Genomic DNA, 20312 nt, shown 5'->3' with positions numbered 1-20312 from the left:
CATGGTCGGATTTTGGAACACTCCTAAAAACCATTAATAGAGAGGTAAGTTTTCTAAAAGAAAAGAGATGAAAAGAATGAACTAAACCATTGAGAAGATACTTACCAACGAGAACCTCAAGTTCAAAGAACTTAAATGCCTAATCAAGAATAAAGAATACTGAGTTAGGATTTGACTAGAGAAAAACTATAAGAACTAATGAAACAATACAGAAAAGGAACTAAGAATAGGAATACCTTTGAAATTGCTATGACTGAACTACACCTCGAAACCAAAATACACACTATGAACCTTACTTCCCAAGTGTCTAATAAGCTTAGAATAATAAAGCTTATAACCCCAACCCAAGTGTTTAACACTCTAAAGAAACCCTAGCAGCTTGTAAGCTTTAAACTCAGCTTGATGAATGAATAAATGGCTGGGTACTAGGTCCTATTTATAGAGTTCAAGAATGAAAAGATCTTCATTTAGCTTGAATAAAATAATGGATTTTTAATTGAAAAACATTTGAATAATCGTTTAGCAGAGACTGAAGACTCGGTCAAAAAGATTCTGGACTTATCAAGAGGTTAAGGATTAAAATGAGCTTGGTTTCAAAATTGTTCAAAAATCATGCACCATAGCCGATATATCACCCATGCTAGGCAATATATCGCCTGGGATGATATACCCAAGGCTCGTCGAAGTTGTCGTGCGAAGTTGCGTGTTTTCCGTATCCCCGTATGGCGATTTATCGCCCCTAAAGCTGCGATATATCGGCATACACTGAAATATTATACACGTAATTACACTTTTTCAGCCTAATTTGATTTGAGTAAACAATTTTGACTAAGTCTAATAACGATTTCAAAGCTGCTGGCAGACTCTGGGATTTTCAAATATTACTCTTAATAAACTATTCCTCAAAAATACTTAATTATTCATTAAACATACACATGACAAGTGTCATTATCTTATTGGGTCTATATAAACCATATAGTATACTAAATATCATCTTCATAATCAATCATATTAATCAAACCTTGTGTTATAATTAATATTCTTAAACTATAGGTTAAACTTATAAAATCTACAAGTGTTGCTATGAGTTTCCAACTAAGTCCCAGCTTGAACCAAAATCCACAGTCATAAATATACTATAACTATTACTAGCTATTACTATTACTACTACTATCTATCTTGCTAAGTAAAGTTCTTGGGCTCTACACGTCAAGATCGATAAACCTTTATGGCAGGTACTACAGAAACCTGAGGCATCATGACTTCTTTTGAAATGGGCCATTGAGCTCAGCCAATTTGAAATACTAAACGTACCCCAGACTTCAATCAAAAGCCAAGCCCTGGCTGATTTCATGGCTGAATGCACTGGATTCCAAGAGGAACCTGGGGAAGAACCAGTGCAGGCATTGTGGAGAGTCTTTGTGGATGGTTCATCTAACGAGAACGGGTCCAGAGTTGGAATCATTTTGATATCCCCAGAGGAACATCATTTCCACTCTGCGTTACGGTTCGGATTCGAGGCGTCCAACAATGAGGCTGAGTGCGAAGCTCTATTGGCTGGGCTTAGAGTAGCCAAGGAGCTGAAGGCCAGGGCCATCCAGTGCTACAACGATTCCCAGCTTGTGGTAAACCAAGTATTAAGGGAATACTAAGCGCAGGGAACCAAGATGGCGGCCTACCTGGCCAAGGTGAAGAAGGACGAATTTGAATACAGCATAATCGGGCAGATCCCATGTGAACAAAACGCCAATGCTGAAGCTCTAGAAAAACTCGCCACCTCCAGGGAAGGTGAGACCTTGAGCCTGATACCGGTGGAATTCTTGAAAAGACAAAGCATGGTAGAAGATACAAAGGAGATCGAGATGATCAATGCCAGCCCAACCTGGATGACTCCCATAGTCGAGTACCTTACAACAGGGAAGTTACCCAACAAGTGAAATAACGCAAGGAATATAATCTATCAAGCTCCAAGGTATACAGTCATAGACGGAACGTTGTACCTGTGTGGCCTCTCTCTGCCTCTTCTGCGATGTGTTCTGCCAGAGGAGGCTAAAACTATTTTGCAGGAGGTGCATGAAGGATTTTGTGGAGATCACGCTGGTGAGCAAAACCTGTCCTTGAAGATATTGAGGCAAGGATATTATTGGCCCACTATGTCAAAGGACTTAATTTCCTACGTCTGAAAATGTGGCAAGTGCCAATAGTTTGCCATGATCTCCCGAGCTCCACCAGTCGAGTGGAAGATGATCTCGTCCCCATGGCCATTCGTGGTCTAGGGAATCGACTTAATTAGAACCCTGCCCACTAAAAAAGAGGAGTTTGATATGCAGTAGTGGCCATTGACTCTTTCATAAAGTGGGCAGATGCAGAGCCCCTGACAACGATAACGTCAAAGAGAGTCCTCGATTTTGTGGTTAAGAATATCGTCTGCCGGTTTGGACTGCCAAGGAAGATCATGTTAGACATTGGAACCAAGTTCGATAGCGACCTCTTCACCAAATTTTGTGGAAGACATGGCATAATTAAGAGTTTTTCCTCAGTGTCCTACCCCCAGGCTAATAGGTAGGTCAAAGCTGTGAACAAGACGCTCAAGGCAAGCCTTAAGAAGAGACTGGATGAGGCCAAGGGAGTTTGGCCCGAGCAGCTCCCGCAGGTGCTATGGGCGTACCGGACCTCACACCAAACTTCGACGGGGCACACCCCTTTTTCCCTGACTTTCGGAAGTGAGGTCGTCCTTCCTGTCGAAACAAAGATAGCCACGCACAGGATCCAGACCTTCAGCCAGGAACAGAATGACAAATTACACAACGTGTCACTCGACCTGGTTGATGAAAAGCAAGAAGATTCACAGCTACGGCTTGCGCATTATCAATAGAAAATCACTCGTTACTTCAATTAAAAGGTTAAGAAACGTGTCATTGGATTAGGAGACCTGGTACTCTGAAGGGTGTTTCTAGCGGCCAAGGACCCCAAAGATGGTGCCTTAGGCCCAAGCTTGGAAGGGCCCTATCAGATCATCGAAATCGTACAGGAAGGTACTTTAAAATTGGCTCAGATTAATGGAGAAATGGTACCACGGACCTGGAATGCTATACATTTGAGAAAGTATTATCAGTAATCAAACCTCTTGTCTATGTAAGGCTTGCATTTAAAAGCCAATTAATTATAAAAAATGAGGATGTGTATCGTTTCGTTTGTGTCTGTGTACAATTTTGTTTGTATGTTAGTTCAAAGTAACCCAGCAAGTCTACTTAGGGGGCAGATCATCCGACGACCAAGTCTGAAAACTTAGAAGTTGGTTAAATTGATGATTCGGTGTTTTTTCTAAAAAACACGAGGTGTGGATATAACTAACGCAAACTAAGTTTTTAAAAATTAAATATCCTAGACACAACGAGGTTCCAAAACTCAGAAGTTGGTTAAATTGATTATCTAGTGTTTTTTCTAAAAAAAATCACACGCTGTCGATAAAACTAACGCGAACTAAGTTTCTAAAATTAAATATCCTGCTCGCCCGCAGCGTAGGTCTCCCTAGTCTCAGTCGGCGCCTGCAGTTTCTGTTGTAGCTGAACCTTGAACTTCTCGAGCTAGTGCACCCACGCGTCGGCCATAAAGGAGAAGTTGTCGTCCTGATTGAAGGCCCAGCAGTGGTAAAGCATACTCTCCATGGAGGATGTCGATGCCTTTTTCTCCTCGAGAAGGGCTGCCTCGACCTCCTGTTGTTTTGCTTTGGCCCCCTCGATCTTGGCCTGAAGGGCTACCGAGATTGCCTTTGCCGCCTGCTCGCCTTCCTGAGCAGTGGTTAAGGCAGCCTTCGCCGCCTGGTCACTCGCCTGGGTTGCCACCAAGGCAGCCTTGACACTCTGCTCGCTCTGTTGAGAAGCGGCGAGAGAAGCTTGGGCCGCAGTCAGCTCGACCTGAAGTTCAGAAATCCTAGCCCTTGCCCGAGGTATGCTACGATGTTGAGCCAGGATCGCGTGCAAAGAAGCAAAGAAAAAGTTAGGCGCATACCAAGAAGAATAATAAAAGTCTGTTAGGAAAAGTGTTTACCGTGAGGTTCATTCCCAGGGCTGACTCCATGACGTTCTTCGGGCTCCTCTCCTCGATCACCCTCAGGTCGGTGGGCTTGGCCTTGTAAAAATGATCCATTGCGTAGTTCGTTGTCCCATAGACCATCCCCCAAAAAGTGTGTGCGATTAGCTCCAAGTCTTAGGGGTTGACGGCAATGCGAACGGAGGTGGAAGGGATAGTTGGAGCTGGGGGACCAGTTGGTGCTACCTGGTCCAGAGTAGGAGCTGGGGGAAGGTGAGGAAGGGGTGCGGCCGATCCCCTCTTCTCCGCAGGGGCGACAGGTGCAGCTCTCATGCCCATGCCTGTCCCTTTGGCCAGGGATTTGGAAGAGTCGCGGCCGGAGGAGTTTTCTTCGACGTGGGTTGAAGTTTCTTGGCCAAGGGGCCGCCACTGGATCTTCCCTCCTGGAACATCAATCGGATGTCGGGTTCCCCTCGTTGTACCATCTCCTCAACTGAAAAAGAAAGGAAAATTTGTTAGATATACGTTCATACTCATCAATTTGCAAGGAAAGTACATACAAAGTATAAAAAAATCCTACCCTCTGAGCTAGAGGAGTCTATTTCCACGACCTCTAGTCTCGGGGATGCTATGGGGGAAGGAGAGTCTAAGTCAAACACTTCTTGGATTAAGGGAGGTTCTGGGTTAGACTCTACCTCAGGGCTGGACTCCTCTACGTATTGCCTAAGTCCTAGGGCTACAACACCTTGGAGAAGGGATGACCACGACCTAAGATTGGTTCCATACTATTCAAAGAAGGCTGACCTAAAGCACAAGGTATTTTCCACCACTACGGTCCCCCTAGGATGGCCCATATCATACCGAAGAACCAAGTGGTCCACACACTGGAGCAAGGTGATATTACGATCTGGGTCATCAGGGTTACGGTGTACGAGCTGGTTGGGGTTGAACCTAATTACACTAAGGTTGGCCACAACCCTATCTAAATCCCTAAAAGGATATGGGTTACCTTGGCTGGAGGGGCCGGCTGCTACCCCGGACGTGGCTCGCTCAGCAAGGGGATCCCCGGCAGCCTCAAGAGCTCGCCTCTTTCGCATGAGGGGTACCTCTTCCTCCTCCGATTCCTCGTCATCGGCCTCAGCATTCCCTTCTAGAATGGGAGGGAGCTCACGGATTACGAGAGCAGCGGCCCGCGTCCTTCTCAAGGCCAAGGTCTGACCTTCGGCAATCAGTTTGCACGCCAGCATCGTGTCATCAGACATGAGCTGGTAGTAGTCCTTCTCGTTGGACGGAAGCACCGCCAAAGTCTCGTACTAACCCCCAAGGGTCGCTGATCTGGTCGTCCTCATAAAAATGGCTGCGCGAATACATTCCAATCAATATACGCACAAGACTAAGTATGAAAAGAATTTTATGTGATCTGAGAAAAGAAAACTTACGAGGGCTGTTGAAGTATCGGTGTTCACAGTTGTGGAACCCGTTTGACATGAAGAATTGATCTTTGAAGTCATTGGGGTGGCTGGGAAGCTCAATGACGACAGGCGAGTTAGGGAATCGGGTCAAATAATAGAACTCGTCCCCTCTAGTCAGGGCTGGCTTTGAGGCAGAAGAAGTAGAGGACGTCTGCCGGAGTGGGGACCTCCCACTCATGCTTCAGGAACAAGTATTTCAACCCCGCCAGCAACCGGTACGAGTTGGGGGGGGGGGGGGAGCTGGAATGGCGCCAACCTCACATAATTGAGGAAGTCCAAAAAATATTGGTCGAGAGGGAGAAAGGCCCCGGCCTTCAAATGTTCGTCACTCCAGGCCGCGAAGTCGTCCTGGAGTGGTGAACAACTCCGCTCCCCTTGTAGGGAGGTCGAGCGATTAAGGTCCATTTCCTAGCCTCAATGTTGTGGGACAGGAGGATTTTGTTGACCCTTCCTTGGGTCGTTATCTTGGAAATGATCCTCTTAGCCTTGAAGAAGGCGTCAGGAGCAATCGCAACCTCCGCCTCCACCACAGGACCAAACTCAGGAAGGGGGGAGTTAGGGACGACCTCCTTCCCTTTGTGGAGTTGCTGAGACAACGAGCCAGCCGCGTTCTTCTTAGATGCTCCTTTCTTTGGTGCCATCAGATCGCCTATCGAATAAAAACGACGGAGTTTTTAGAAGGCGACGTAGAACTTTTGAACAGAAGAAAAAACAAAGGCGGGGTGTTCTAATACACGAGTTGGCGCCAGTATCAGCTTGTGTGATGCCACGCGTTGCCTGTGCCACGCGCCTAAGTTTTTTGACAGACCCTTAATATTCATGGATCCGTGTGTCAGGTGAGTCAGGCCACTATTTTCCTTGGGAAGAGGGTTTTAAAGAAAAACCGCCCAAGAAACGTGACCCTTAAGCTACCCGATTTTATACCCTAAAAACCTCTCGCCTTCCATGCCCTGAGTGGGCATTTCCTAAATTTACCCAGAATTTTACCCATAAATCTCTCAATCCTATACATGTTTTAGGATCTACTCAATACGCCTAAAATCGAAACCTATGTACCAAGGTTATTAAGAAACAACCTACTGTTTATGACTATGGAGTGTAAATTTGCATGGCAAAGAAAAAGGAAATTGAAACACACGAAAAACAGGAAACTAACAATATATTTTCCAAGCGAAGGTTGCAAGCAGCGTAGAGGTAGAAGTCCTGGAGAAATCCTCAAGACTGGACTTCCGAAGGGTTTTTATGACAAGAATATAGGGATTTATGGGATTTTAAGCAGAAGAAGAAGAAGAAGAGTTTTTGAGACTCCGAAGAGAGGAAATGAAGAAAAATTTCAAATAAAATGCGATGAGTACTGAAAATGGCCAGCCCTATTTAAACGTAAAAGACATTAGGAAATTAGGATCGTCCGATTAAACAAATACGAGATACGAGGGTCATGATTCAGAAGATGAGATGGCGGCTAAAAGGTGGCCAGGCCATTTAATGCAATCCTCGAAGCCCAAGCAGACGCCAATCACGGCATTCCACGTGTCCAGTACTCAAATGGTGGGCAGGGGATGGATAATCGAAAAGGGAGTTTAAAAGCCCCCACCGTGAAAGTCAAAGATGACGTCATAGATCATGAGGAGGGACTTGGGGGGCAAATGTACACCCTGAATATCAGCACGTACTTTGTTGAGGCAGCCCGGGCAAAGCGAACTAATAAAAAGCCATAACCAATGTGCCACGTGTTCACCATTCATCCGGGGAAATTTGGTACGATCCCCTAAATAAATAGCTCGAGCTGATGAATCATTTAGCAACTTATCGCCTGGAGCCATTAATGTATAAGCATGACAGCAAAAGACGCGAGCTAGCTTTAAATTAAGCTTGTGGTACATCAGAGGCCTGACATACCCCAGGATCTTTGTAAAGTTGACCACAGAATATAAACGTGCCTATAACAGACATCACATGTCTATTTAATTCCCAAATTCCCAGATACGCAATTTAAACGTGCGTGATCAGACATCACACGCTTGATTAAGGCCATGCGGCCCATTACCTTTTGTATCTGATTGATTAGACCACTGTAAAATTTAGATGTTAATCATCAATGTCGCAGAAATGATGTGAAGGATCAAGAGATCACGGGATGACCCCAATACCTACCCAGAGATCATTCTCCTACAAATACTAGGATCTTGGGTAGTGCAAAGGGTTGGATTCTTTCTGTAATGCAAATACTCTGTAAAAATAGCAAGAGAGAGAAACAGTATTAATATTAACTCGTGGACTAGGGGGATTTTAACCTCCGAACCACGTAAAAAGGAGTGATCATTTTTCTCTTCATAGTTGGCTTCCAACATCGTTGAATATTATCATTTTCTTATTACGGTTTATCATTAAGCACTAATCCATCCTAGTTATTCAGATAATTCACTGTTGGTGAAAAACCGCGTCAACAGTTAAATTATTAATTATTACAGCTAGTCAGCTACTAATTTGTTTCAAAGGTTTTGATTTTGTAACAAGCTAGGCTAAAATGGTTTATATATACAGAGTATTTTAAGTGTGAAATTGATAGTGAATAGATCTTTTGTGTAGGGGTGCACATTTTGACCCGAAAACTCAAAAACCCGACCACCCGACCTGACCTGCACCCGAGACACCCGAGAGAAAGTTAAAACCCACACATTCGGGTCGGGTTCGAGCTCAACCCGAGCTTCATCGAGTCGGGTTCGGGTTAAACCCGAACTCGCCCGTCCCCATCATTTTCCTTTTTTTAATTTTTTTAATTTAATAGGTTAAATAATAAAACCTAAACTAAAAAGCCCAAACCAAACCCACATACACCCAGCAGCAGCAAGCAATCCCCCCCCCCCCCCCCCCCCTCGACCCCCCTCCTTCTCATCCCCTTCCCTTCAGCGGCGCCTCATCACCAGTAAGCCAGACCAGACACCGACTCCAGTGCCCACCCAGACCAAACACCGGCGCCGCTCCCTCCTCCCCCTCTCATCTCCTCTGTGGGTTCAGTCAGCATGCGGCAGCTAGGAGGATTGACCTCCTTCCTCCTTCGGCAGCTAGGTAAGGTATATTTATATCCTATATATATATATTTAAATTTAATTATATATATTTATATTATATTTTATCTGATATATATATTATATTATATTAGAATCAATTAGATATATATTTAAATTTAATTATATATATATTTATTTTGTTTGTGATATGATTATATAATATAATTATATATATATATTATGTATATGTGATGATTAATTGATTTAGATGAATATAATATAATGTTAATGTTTGTTTGGTTTACATTTGGCGAATTTATATTTTTGATATAGGATTTTGAGTTTTGATTTAATATAAAGTTCTAAACTTAAAATTGTTGTAAGAGAAAATTGAAAATATTATTTTGAATTGGATATTTAGAATTTTCAATTGCTTGATTGTATATGTAAAACTAAAATCATTATAATTATTAGTTTAATGTATATTTGATATTTTGAATGTTGGATTATTTTGCTTGATTGTATTTATTATTTTGTATATGTGGTTTACTTTGGTGTTTGTAATGTTGGATTTTAGTTGTAGTGGATTGGACGGGATTAGTGGATTTTAGGTATGCTTGGCTGTTAATCATTATATTATATATGTCTTTGTGCTCTATAGATTATGGATATTGATCAAGATCAAGTAGATGAAACTCCACCACCACCTACACCTACCAATGATGAAACTCCTACAGATCAAGCACAGGGTATACCTAAAAGAAGGGGTAAAAATATAGAGAAACCTCCTTTGGCTCCAAAAAAAAACAAAAGGGTCAAATATTTGGGAGCATTTTGAAAAATTGCCCCTAGTTGATCCTAACGACAAAGAAGAGATAACCAAATATATTTGTTGTTATTGTGGGAGTGAGTTCTTCTGTGATAATAGAAAGTATGGGACTAGTCATCTGTGGAATCACTTTAGGAATGTTTGTGAGTTTAGTCCATATAAGATTGATGGGAAAATGCAAAAGATTTTAAGTTTTGAGCTAGTGATAGGAGGGAAGGAGAGGGAAACAACTTTAGTTCCGGTGGCTTATAACAAAGAGGCATGCGAGCTTGCATTATCAAAGTACATTGTGTTGGATGAGTTACCTCTTAGACATGTTGAGGGGGAGGGTTTCCGACAATTTGTTAGAACAATACAGCCTAGATTTGATATCCCTTCCAGGATGACTGTTGCTCAGGATGTGTTGAAATTGTATGCTGAAGAGAAAAAGAAATTGAAAAATATTTTAAAGCATGAGAGGGTATCCATCACCACTGATACATGGACTTCTAATCAGAATTTGAACTATATGGTCATCACGGCACATTGGGTTGACTCTGATTTCAACTATCAGAAAAGAATCATAAATTTTTGTCAAGTGGTAGATCACAAGGGGGAGACTATTGGCAAAGAGATTGAGATTTGTTTAGATAATTGGAGCATTACAAAATTGTTTGCCATTACGGTGGACAATTCTTCTTCAAATGGTGTTGCTATTTGGTTTTTGAAGAGACGGTTTAGAGAAAAGGAAAATGGTCTCATTTTAGATGGGAAGTTTTACATATGAGATGTTGTGCTCATATTGTAAACTTGATTGTCACTGACGGATTAAAAGAGAAGCATGATTCGATTGCTAGCATTAGACATGCTGTCAGATATGTTAGGTATTCTCCCGCTAGCCTCAAAAGGTTTAAAGAAGTTGTTGTAGAAGAAAAAATTGCATGCCAAGGACTCCTCTCTTTAGATGTCCAAACGAGGTGGAACTCTACATATCTCATGCTTAATTGTGCATTAAGAATCCAAAAGGCTTTTGAAAGTTTATTATCAGATGAAAATTTTGTGAAGTATTTTGAGGAGGTTGACAAAGATGGAAAGAAAAAGGAGGGGCCGCCTACTGAAACGAACTGGGAGAATGCAACGGTATTTGTGAAGTTTTTGGAGACTTTCTATGAGATTACATTAAGGTTTAGTAGATCAACCTATTTTTCAATAGACAAGTACTTTGTTGAAATATGTAATATGCAGCGCACTTTGTATAGAATGGCAGTTGAGGAGGATGACCCGTTGTTAGCGAGTATGGCACAGAGCTTGAAGGTGAATTATGACAAATATTAGGGAAATATTGAGGAATGTAACGAGGCCCTTATAATTGCCTTGGTTCTTGACCCAAGATACAAGCTCAAGTATCTCAACCATTGCTTCAAAGCTTTTTATGGTCCACTGACATGCGCTCAGATGGTTAATGAGGTAGAACAAACATTACGATCACTGTTTGATTTGTATGGTGGGGGCTCTACATTACTTCAACCATCTATGACCCAGTCTCAGTCACTATCTCACTATCTGCCTCAGCCTAGTGGATCTTCCTCTTCCGCATTCACTACTACTTCTAGTTTGAATAAGTATGCTTCGTTGCATGATGAATTTGGACAACAAAGGAAAGAGGACGATGGTGGTAAGACAAAGAATGAGGTTGATAGGTATCTAACTGAGGATGCTGAAGCTACGATTAAGGATGTCAACTTCGACATTTTGAAATGGTGGGCCGGAAATGCATCCAAGTACAAGATCTTGTCAACCATTGCTCATGATGTGTTAGCTATACCAGTTACAACTATTGCTTCTGATGCTACCTTTTCGACTGATGGTAGAATTTTAGATCCCTTTAGGAGCTCACTAAGTCCTAAAATGGTTGAATGTTTAATATGTCTCAAAACTGGTGGAGCAGTTCACATCAACCAATCATTATTCTAGAGTACATGGATGAAAATGAAGTTCTAGAGACATCAGAGATTCTGGAGTCTGGTAAGTTATTAAACAAACGTGTATTTAGAATTTTATTTATGGAATTAAATATTGTTTGAAATTAAATAATATTTATGGAAATGTATAATATTGTAGAGATCACAGGTGATAGTGATACAACTGCTGGAGCTAGTGGTAGTGAAAATGTTTCTGCTTCGCCTTCTGGTTCTATTAATACTCCATCTACAGCCTCATCAGCTACACAAGGAATTGATTGAATGAAGAGGGAACCTCATCTTTAGACTTTGGTTATTTTGTGGACTTTTTAAGTTTTAGTAGTTTAGTAACTTTTTTTTAAGGACTTTGAAATTTGAATTTGGAATTTTGGATTTGGACTATGGCATTGGTAATTTGGTATGGACATTTAAATTTTAATTCTGGACTTTTGAATTTATGGCTAATTATGGTTAGAACTTGGATGTTTCATATAAGTTACTTATTATTATTTTGGGTGTGAGATTGGAAGTGATTGGAAGTTGGACCTCATATTTGGGGTTGGTTGAAAGGGAGGCTTCAAAGGATAAGAGTTTCTCATATAGTTCATCGGAGGTGATAGAGTCATTGGCTTAGCCTTGAACAACACAGATAAGATCTTTACAGTCATCACCTACTCCATCAAGGATCTTCGCCACCATAAGGTATTCTTTATTCCACCGGGGCACCTAGTATGGCCAATTCATCTACATGAGTTTGATTGAATAAAGAAAATTAATGACAGTCATGATGCCTTTGGTGAGATTTTTTTAGTAGGAATTTAACTTATCTGATGCAACCACTAAATGACTTGGTATATATATATATTTATTAGAACTAGAGTCGATCCTGACATTATTGAAGCCCTAGTAAAAATTAGATTTAAAGGCCTATAATTTACTTCTAATAAAACTATACATATATATATATATATTATTTTATTAAAAAAAAAAAACAAATTGGAGGCCTTTAAGCTAAGAGGTCCTTAGGCGTGGGCTAACAGAGTCGACCCTGGTGAGAACAACCGATAATTCATTATAAGTAATGGCACGAGCGATAAATGAAATAAGTGTGAGTGACAGAGAGCTGATGAGAGCATTGAGGATCAATTGATCTTGATGAACCCAAAGGTTGTGGGTAGGATTTGGTGCGGCTACATTGTTTGTAGTGACAATTTTTGGTAGACATAGTTTGTATCTATTATGAGATCGCTTTATCATATAACCATTATTTTATGCTTAAGGATTTAAAACCCCTTTAGTCCATGATTCTACACAAACCACCAAAAATTCTAAATTTTGGATTCAATGAAACATAATTGAGAAAAAAAGGCATAATAATGTTATTACTACTTGTACTAAGTTTTAAAGTAAGACAATGCAATGCAATTGAATAATAATATTTCATTGCCAATTGCAAAAGTAGTTGCTCTTATTGATATTCTAATTTTGAATAAACTTGTTGAACAACATCAAATCTAAAATATGGGTTTTTAGTATGGTAGTCTCTTGAGTAACCTGAACCCGACCTGAACCCGACCAACTCGATCCCCCTTTCGGGCGGGGTCGGTTGCACTTTTCGCCCACCCGAACCCGACACATCCCCACCCGACCGAATCTGAAACCGACTAACTCGACACCCCTTTCGGGCGGGTTCGGTATTAGTTGCTTCCACCCAAAACTCGACAAACCTGCCCGATATACACCCCCTACTTGTGTGGTCCAACAACAAACATACTTTGATTTGAATATAATCAAAGTTGATCAAAATCTTGATCAATCAATGTTTTCATTTTCCATTGCTTTGCTGTGATATTCTTAATTTGATCAAACTAGGCTTAACAGTTGTGCATTAATATGTTATGTAATTGATTAATAATGTTACACCGATAGCCAAACATTTGACCAGTTTGGCTGGCATTCTTAGAAGTATAAGCCACCCGTGTTCTTTCCCACCTCAACAACCTTTTCCATCATAAAATAACTAAGGAACCATATAGAAATCAAATTTACAAAATTAAAGGATAAAAAAGGAAATGGATCCTTAGCCATATGAACTAATTTTTTATAAATTGATAATTTATTTGGGCATTTATCTGTTTTCAACTAAAGGAACTATCATATCAAAGCTCTTCTGTATTTGATAGTGTGGATCAATTAGTTTATTAATATAACGAGTATTTAAAGCTTGGGTAGTGATTATCTATAATGAAACTTCTTCTAGAAAGGCTGATAGAACATGCAACTTTCTTAGGAAATCTTAGCAAAGAAAAGGTCGTAAAATTCTTCATGACTTCATAACCCTGCTTTTTCCTGAATCAGAGAAAATCCACTTTTGTTATTGCTATATTCTTTAGTCCATAAATTATGAGTACTATCTTTTAAAAAACACTTATGAGTACTAGAAAGAAACTTCAGAATTTTTTATATAATGTTTATATAATAATCAAATATAAATATTTATATATTATATAAAGAGGTAGTGATGGACAATGTTGACCCTGGCATTCTTAGAAGTCTGCTGTTTCAATCAAGTCTTTAGCCACCCTATGACATCCTAATATATATATATATATATATATAGTAGGTAATCAAATTAAAGGTTCCATTGAAATTAAATTTTTTAAAATAGATTATCAAATGGCTTGACATAGGAATTAATTTTTTTTAAGAATATTTTAGCAGGAATACAAATTATAATAAGTCCACAAATTATATGCCTTAAACCGCAACTAAGAAGAAAGAGCTATATGATTTGATTGATCATAAGGTCACAAATTACGTGCACATGGAAAAATTAATTTTTTTTTATTATTATGGACAATGATAATATTCACAGTCGGTTCCTGTTAAAAATTAGATACCAAGCAAGAAGGACTACTTTAACTTTGTTTTCCACAAATAACAGGAATATAAAAAATGAAAAAATTGGCAAATTATTTGTAATGCCCCAAAATTCCTAATGCGGTTTAATAGTTGAATTAGTAGGCCGGGAGGGTCATAATTGATTTATTATGCCATTAAATGACTATTTTCATGTTTATGTGAATTATATTATTATATGATGTTAAATACATGCATGTGGGTCCACATTTCATCATAGAGGCATTTTGGTAATTTGGCCCGTTGAGGGCGTAATTGTATATTTGTGTGCATGTTGATGAATCATTGTAAATGTCACATTATAATGTGGAACTTAAGCCATTGAAGGTTGTGGAACTTAGGCCAAAACAGAGCATAAACATTTCCTCCCGTACATCCTTTTCTTCTCCTTTTTCTTTTGGATTTTTGAGCTTCATTTGAGGATTCAAGCTAGGGAAGTGGATCTTGAGGGCTTAGGATTGTGTTCCACCATTGAAGAGGATCCTAAACTGAGCTTGAGGTAAGTTTCTAGCCATTAAAACTCTAGCTTTGCTCTGTTTTTGGTTTGGAATTCAGCTTGGATTTCTAGGTTGGTTAAAGGGAATTGATGGGAGTTTTTGGCTAGGGTTACTTGGGTTGTGATGCCTAGGACATGTGTAGATGGTTTTTGAGTTCATTTGGGACTTAAAATGAGGTTTGGAAGCTTTTGGTTCAGGTTGGAAATGGTGGAATCGAAGGGGGAAAATTTCAGGGCAATTCTGGCTGAGTGTAGCGCTACAGCGCCCACAAGAGGGCGCTACAGCGCTACTCAGGAGGGTTTCAATCTGTCTTGGGCGCTGGGGCGCTAGGGGGGCAGCACTACAGTGCTACCCTGCTCCTTCATATTCTTGTTTTGGGTGTTTTTAAGGGTTTTTGGCTCGGGGTTTCAATTCCTAAGGCTCGGGATCGAATCTACTCACTGTTTGGGTACAATTCGGGGTCCCGGGAGTGAGGTCTAGGTCGAGACCCTTTTATTGTTGATTTTCATTAATAGAAATTATAATTGGTTATGAATAGGTAACCGCTAAGGAATAAAAAGGTTGATCGTTCTCAAGGGTCTTTCTTTTACTATTTCTCGCTCGAACCGGAGGTATGAAAATTGCACCCCATACGTGAAATGCATGGTTGCTCATGAGGCATGTTGAGTGTCTAAATGTGGACATTGATTGCATATCAAATGCTTAGCGAATCTTGCTTACTTGTGAATGGCACTGACTTATTAGTCAGAATCGGCAATGGATTCAGAACTAGCTGTGAAGCTGTGACTTACTAGTCAAGTTCGACAATAGTATTGAGCACTGGTCGTATGTTATTGACCTATGAGTTAGGAGCGACATAAGCATCACGAATGCAGAGCCGAAAAGATTAGATCTAATCGACATCAGCATTGAATGACTCATCATGAGCATTAGTGTCAGACCGACCCCAAGTTTGATGAAAACTAAAAGCGCTTGCCTAGTTCCATGACTAGTTACTCAAAGCCAGGGCCAGAAGGCTCAAGTGACTCCATCGTCACATGGCTAAGGGTACGGAACCCACACTAGTAACTCCATGGTCACTCATTTGGTTTACATTGGTGACTCGCTCATCAGTAACTTATCATGTTTAAGCTAGTGACTCGATCACTCATTTGTAAAGGGTGTGGAACCCACATTAGTGACTTACACAACTGTCACTGATCTATTTAGGGCTATAAGGCTTGGATGATTATCATGATCATCATTTGATATTATATACATGCAGTATTGAGTTTTCTTGCTGGGCTTTGGCTCATGGGTGCTATGTGGTGCAGGTAAAGGGAAAGAAAAGCTCACCCAGCCTTGAGTGGAAAGCTTAGGTGGTGATGTGTTCATATGCGGTTGCTTGACCACCACGGCCAAGGAATTTCTCAGAGGAACTAGGGGTTAACCCTATATTTTGCCGCTTAGGTCGGCGAGTTGTAAATTTTATACTGTAATGACCATTTTGGATTGTAAATAACTTGGAAACGTTTTTATGGGCCCATGAACAGTTTTATGTTTTAAATAAAATATATCATTTACTTTTGATTGGTTTTTCACCTTAACCTATTAATAACACCTAGATGCACGTTTATAACCAAAGAACTCGATTAGCGAGTTAAGCACGGATCAAAGTTTACAGTAACTGTCTTGGAGTAACCAGGGCGTTACATCATTTGTCTTATTATTTTTTTTTGTGGGCTTTCTTTGACTAAAACACTAATTATTGAAAAAATTAATAATATTCCCACACATTTAGAGATATCTAATACAAAGTAGCAACATGTGTTTTAAAAATTGAATTGTTTATGCAAAGTAGTATGGAGCCTTAGCCTATAAATACCACTCCACATGCCCTAATATCTTCATCTTCAACACAAGAACCACTCCAAGTTCAAAACACATCCTCATTCTCATTTCCTCTTTGATCCCTTTTTGGTCATATCATGGGTGTTTTCACTTATGAAACCAAGTTCACCTCCACCATCCCTCCTGCTAGGCTGTTCAAGGCCTTTGTCCTTGATGGAGACAACCTCATCCCAAAGATCGCTTCTCAAGCCATTAAACAAGTAGAGATCCATGAAGGAGATGGAGGAGCTGGAACCATCAAGAAGATCACTTTTTGTGAAGGTACATTTTATGCTTCTATCTTTTAATCTGCATAGTTAAGTTAGTCAAATTTGATTAGCATGGTATGCAAGCATTAATGAGCTTAATGTATCATACTTGATGAAATTTACAAGGAGTAGCTTTAACTATGTGAAGCACAGAGTCGAATCCGTAGACCAAGACAACTTGTCTCACTCCTACACTTTGATTGAAGGTGATGCGTTGATAGACAAACTTGAGAAAATTTGCTATGAGAACAAGTTGGTGGCATCCCTTGATGGAGGCTGTATCGTTAGGACTATCAGTAAGTACTACACTAATGGTGATGCTGAAATCAAGGAAGATAATGTTAAGGAAGGAAAAGAGAAGGCATCTCAGTTGTTCAAGCTCTTTGAGAAATACCTCAATGACCACCCTGATGCATACAACAACTAATACACATGTTGAAACTATTTATGTGTTGGTCAATTTTCCTTAAAGTAAAAGTCTTCAATATTGTTTTCTGAGTTCTGAATTTCCTCATGAACTTGCCAATAAAAGTTGCTTCTTATTAATGTTTTTAGTTGGAAAGATTACAACTAAAAGATTCTATGTTTTTTCTCTTAATAATAATGAGCCTCTCTATTACTTGCATATGATTGCTGCTTTGAAATATTTTAAGAAATTCTTTGTTGTTCTAATATATTAATTAATAAATTCTCAGAAATGTTGGAATATCCCAACAACAAGGCTTGAGACTAATATAAGACATTCACAAATGCAACACAGATTACCCTTGTTCAGCCCCAATATGGAACCTACATCCAGCTAGAGCTCGTCCACACACAAGTTCTTGAATCCACTATGAACAACAATAATACAAACTCAGTCAAGACAATTTGTTCTTGACAACTCTCACAAATATCTCAAACACTCTATGAACAATCACTCTTAGAAAAGACAATCAAGTACATGGTACAATCTCATACTCTGTTTTCTCTCCAAGAATCAACTCGCTCTATGTTAGATTCTTTTTTTTTCAAAAAAGTATTACAACTCTATATATACTGACCTAAGTGGATACAAGAAATAAAGGAATAAGAAAGTGACATGTGGTTGTCAATGTTGTTACTATGAGAACTAAACACCACAAATTCCACATTCATTCTCATGAGTAACAACTTGTCTTTAAATCTTGTGTGTGGAGTCCTAACTCAAATCCTGTGTTGCCCTTAGCCAACACCAATATGCAGCAAACTTAAACAATGCAGAAGTTTGCTAACAGTTAAAACTTTTGTACCCAAATTAGCTGGGTTATCATCTATAGAAACCTTCTCTAATTGAACGACTTTCTCCTCAATCTTTTCCCTTACCCAATAGAGCCTAACATCAATATGTTTATTCTTTTCATGGTAAACTAGTTTCCTACACAAATGGATTGCGGATTGTCTATCCGAGTAAACTATAGCTTAAGTTTTCAACACCTTTATCTCTTTCAATAACCCTTGTAGCCATATGACTTCTTTGAAAGCTTTAGTGCCTGCTATGAACTCTGCTTCTGTGGTTGATAAAGCAACCACGGACTGAAGTTGATACTTCCAGCTCACACATCCCTTGCACACAGTAAACACATAGGAAGTTAAAGATTTTCTAGTATCTCTATTGCTACATAATTCGAGTCCGCAAACCCATCTAGACTTTTTCCTAAAGATGAGACCATAATCCATTGTCCCCTTCACATATCTCAATAGCCACTTAACTTTTTCCCAATGTGGTACACCTGGATCAGCCATGTAAATACTCAAAACACTTAAAGAGTGAGCTAAATCAGGTCTTCAACTCACCATTAGATACATCAAACATCCTACTGCCATTGCATATGGAATCTTGGCCATTTTATCATTCTCTTCTTGTGTCTTTGGTGAATGCTCATTTGAAAGTATGAAATGACCTGCTATAAGATGTTTGACTGGTTGTGCATCAAACATATTTGTAACGTCCTAAACTCCAGGGACCGTTACGGTGTGCCTTTTAAACGGTGCTAAACTCGCTAATCGAGTCATTTGGCCATAATCGTGTAACTAAGTATGATTAGCGGTTTAGGGTTAAAAAATTTATATAAGATATAACGTTTCACTAAAATGTTTACTGTATACATTGGGATCCCAAAAATATAATTTAATGTTTCATCCCAAGAAAATATTTACAACCATCTGATCTAAGCGGCAAAACAGGGTTTAACCATAGTTCCTCTTTTAACTCTCAGTTGTGGCGGACGAGCAGCCACATATGTACACATCATCACCTAAGCTCTCTAACTCAAGGATGGTCTAGCATTCTTTTGCCTTTACTTGCACCACGTAGCACATGTGAGCCGAAGCCCAGCAAGAAAACTCAATATGCTGATGATCAGTAATATCATGTCATCAAATCATAAAGTGCATGCCTAACAATAACTGTAACAACTCGAAATTACTAATAAGGCTTAAGGGCCTTGATTAGTGTGCCGGGAGGGCATAATTGGAGGTTATGAGAATTAAAGGTAAGAAAGCATGTTTATGGGTACTGGATAAGCATGAGGGCCCTGTTTGGATGGTAAGGGCATAATTGTAATTTTGGCCCGTTAGGGCATAAACGTGACTATTTGTGAGAAATTGTTGAGACCACATTATTATGTGGATATATATGTACATATGTGTGTTTGCAGCTCTCAGCACGAGACGATCCTAGGGAGCAGGTAGCGGGAATGTCACAACGGGACCCGATAATCGACTTAGGGTGAGTCAAGGTGTATTTGGGATATTTGGTGGTCATCTGGGTTATTGGGTTATGAAAATAAATAATTGGAGATATATTTGAGGTTATGAAGCCTAGGTGAGAATACTGGGGAAATTTACCATTTTGCCGTCGGGGACGTTTTCGGTACCCCGAGCCTTGGGATTGATTTAACTAGTTAATGATAGATTAAGTAAAGTGTAGAACTGGGTGGAACAAAAGTTACAACCGACCTTCTTCTTTCTCTCTCTCTTTCTCTCTCAAAGGAACCACAAAAGCAAGAGGAGATTGACTGGGAAATTCAGAGAAATTGAGCTGAGACTTTGGGGATTAGCTCAGGGTTAGCTAAAGAATCTAATCAAGAGCTAAGGTAAGTTATGAGTTTTATTTTCGGTGGTTAAATTCTGTGTATATAGCTGAGTTTTAAGTGTTTATGGGTTTTGGCATTAAAGGTTGAATTTGGGTAGAAAGCTTGGGAGTCAGCTCAGTGAGTGTTTGGAGGATAGACTCTTCAATGAAGGTAAGCTCTAATTTGTGATATAGTGTTTGAGTTCTAGGTTTTTCTGACTGGTTTTGGAGTTCTTGAGTTGTTGGGTTTCAAAGATGGAGATGTTGTTTTGGTGAGTTTCTAGACTAGGTTTCTGTTGGGTTATGTTGTTGAAATCATGTTAGGATGTTGGGGTAATTGGATTATGTTATCGGGATGATTGTGGGTGGTTTTGAGAGAG

General features: G+C 39.8%; 2 protein-coding genes across 2 annotated transcripts; both read left to right on the top strand.

Moving 5' to 3' along the window:
* The first annotated feature begins 10106 nt into the window (after positions 1 to 10106).
* LOC133815500 (zinc finger BED domain-containing protein RICESLEEPER 2-like) lies at positions 10107 to 11297 on the top strand. Its single transcript, XM_062248336.1, has 2 exons — positions 10107 to 10637; positions 10779 to 11297. The coding sequence occupies exons 1-2, from the start codon at positions 10107 to 10109 to the stop codon at positions 11295 to 11297; spliced, it is 1050 nt and encodes a 349-aa protein (XP_062104320.1).
* Positions 11298 to 16612: 5315 nt separating this feature from the next.
* Positions 16613 to 17265, top strand: LOC133815499 (major allergen Pru av 1-like). Its single transcript, XM_062248335.1, has 2 exons — positions 16613 to 16851; positions 16964 to 17265. The coding sequence occupies exons 1-2, from the start codon at positions 16668 to 16670 to the stop codon at positions 17263 to 17265; spliced, it is 486 nt and encodes a 161-aa protein (XP_062104319.1). The 5' UTR covers positions 16613 to 16667.
* Positions 17266 to 20312: the final 3047 nt, after the last annotated feature.

Source organism: Humulus lupulus, chromosome 2 (genome assembly GCF_963169125.1).
Source record: "Humulus lupulus chromosome 2, drHumLupu1.1, whole genome shotgun sequence".
In the NCBI taxonomy this organism is placed as follows: domain Eukaryota; kingdom Viridiplantae; phylum Streptophyta; class Magnoliopsida; order Rosales; family Cannabaceae; genus Humulus; species Humulus lupulus.
The sequence above is the reverse complement of the archived record's forward strand: the minus strand, read 5'-3'. Positions and strand labels throughout refer to the sequence as shown.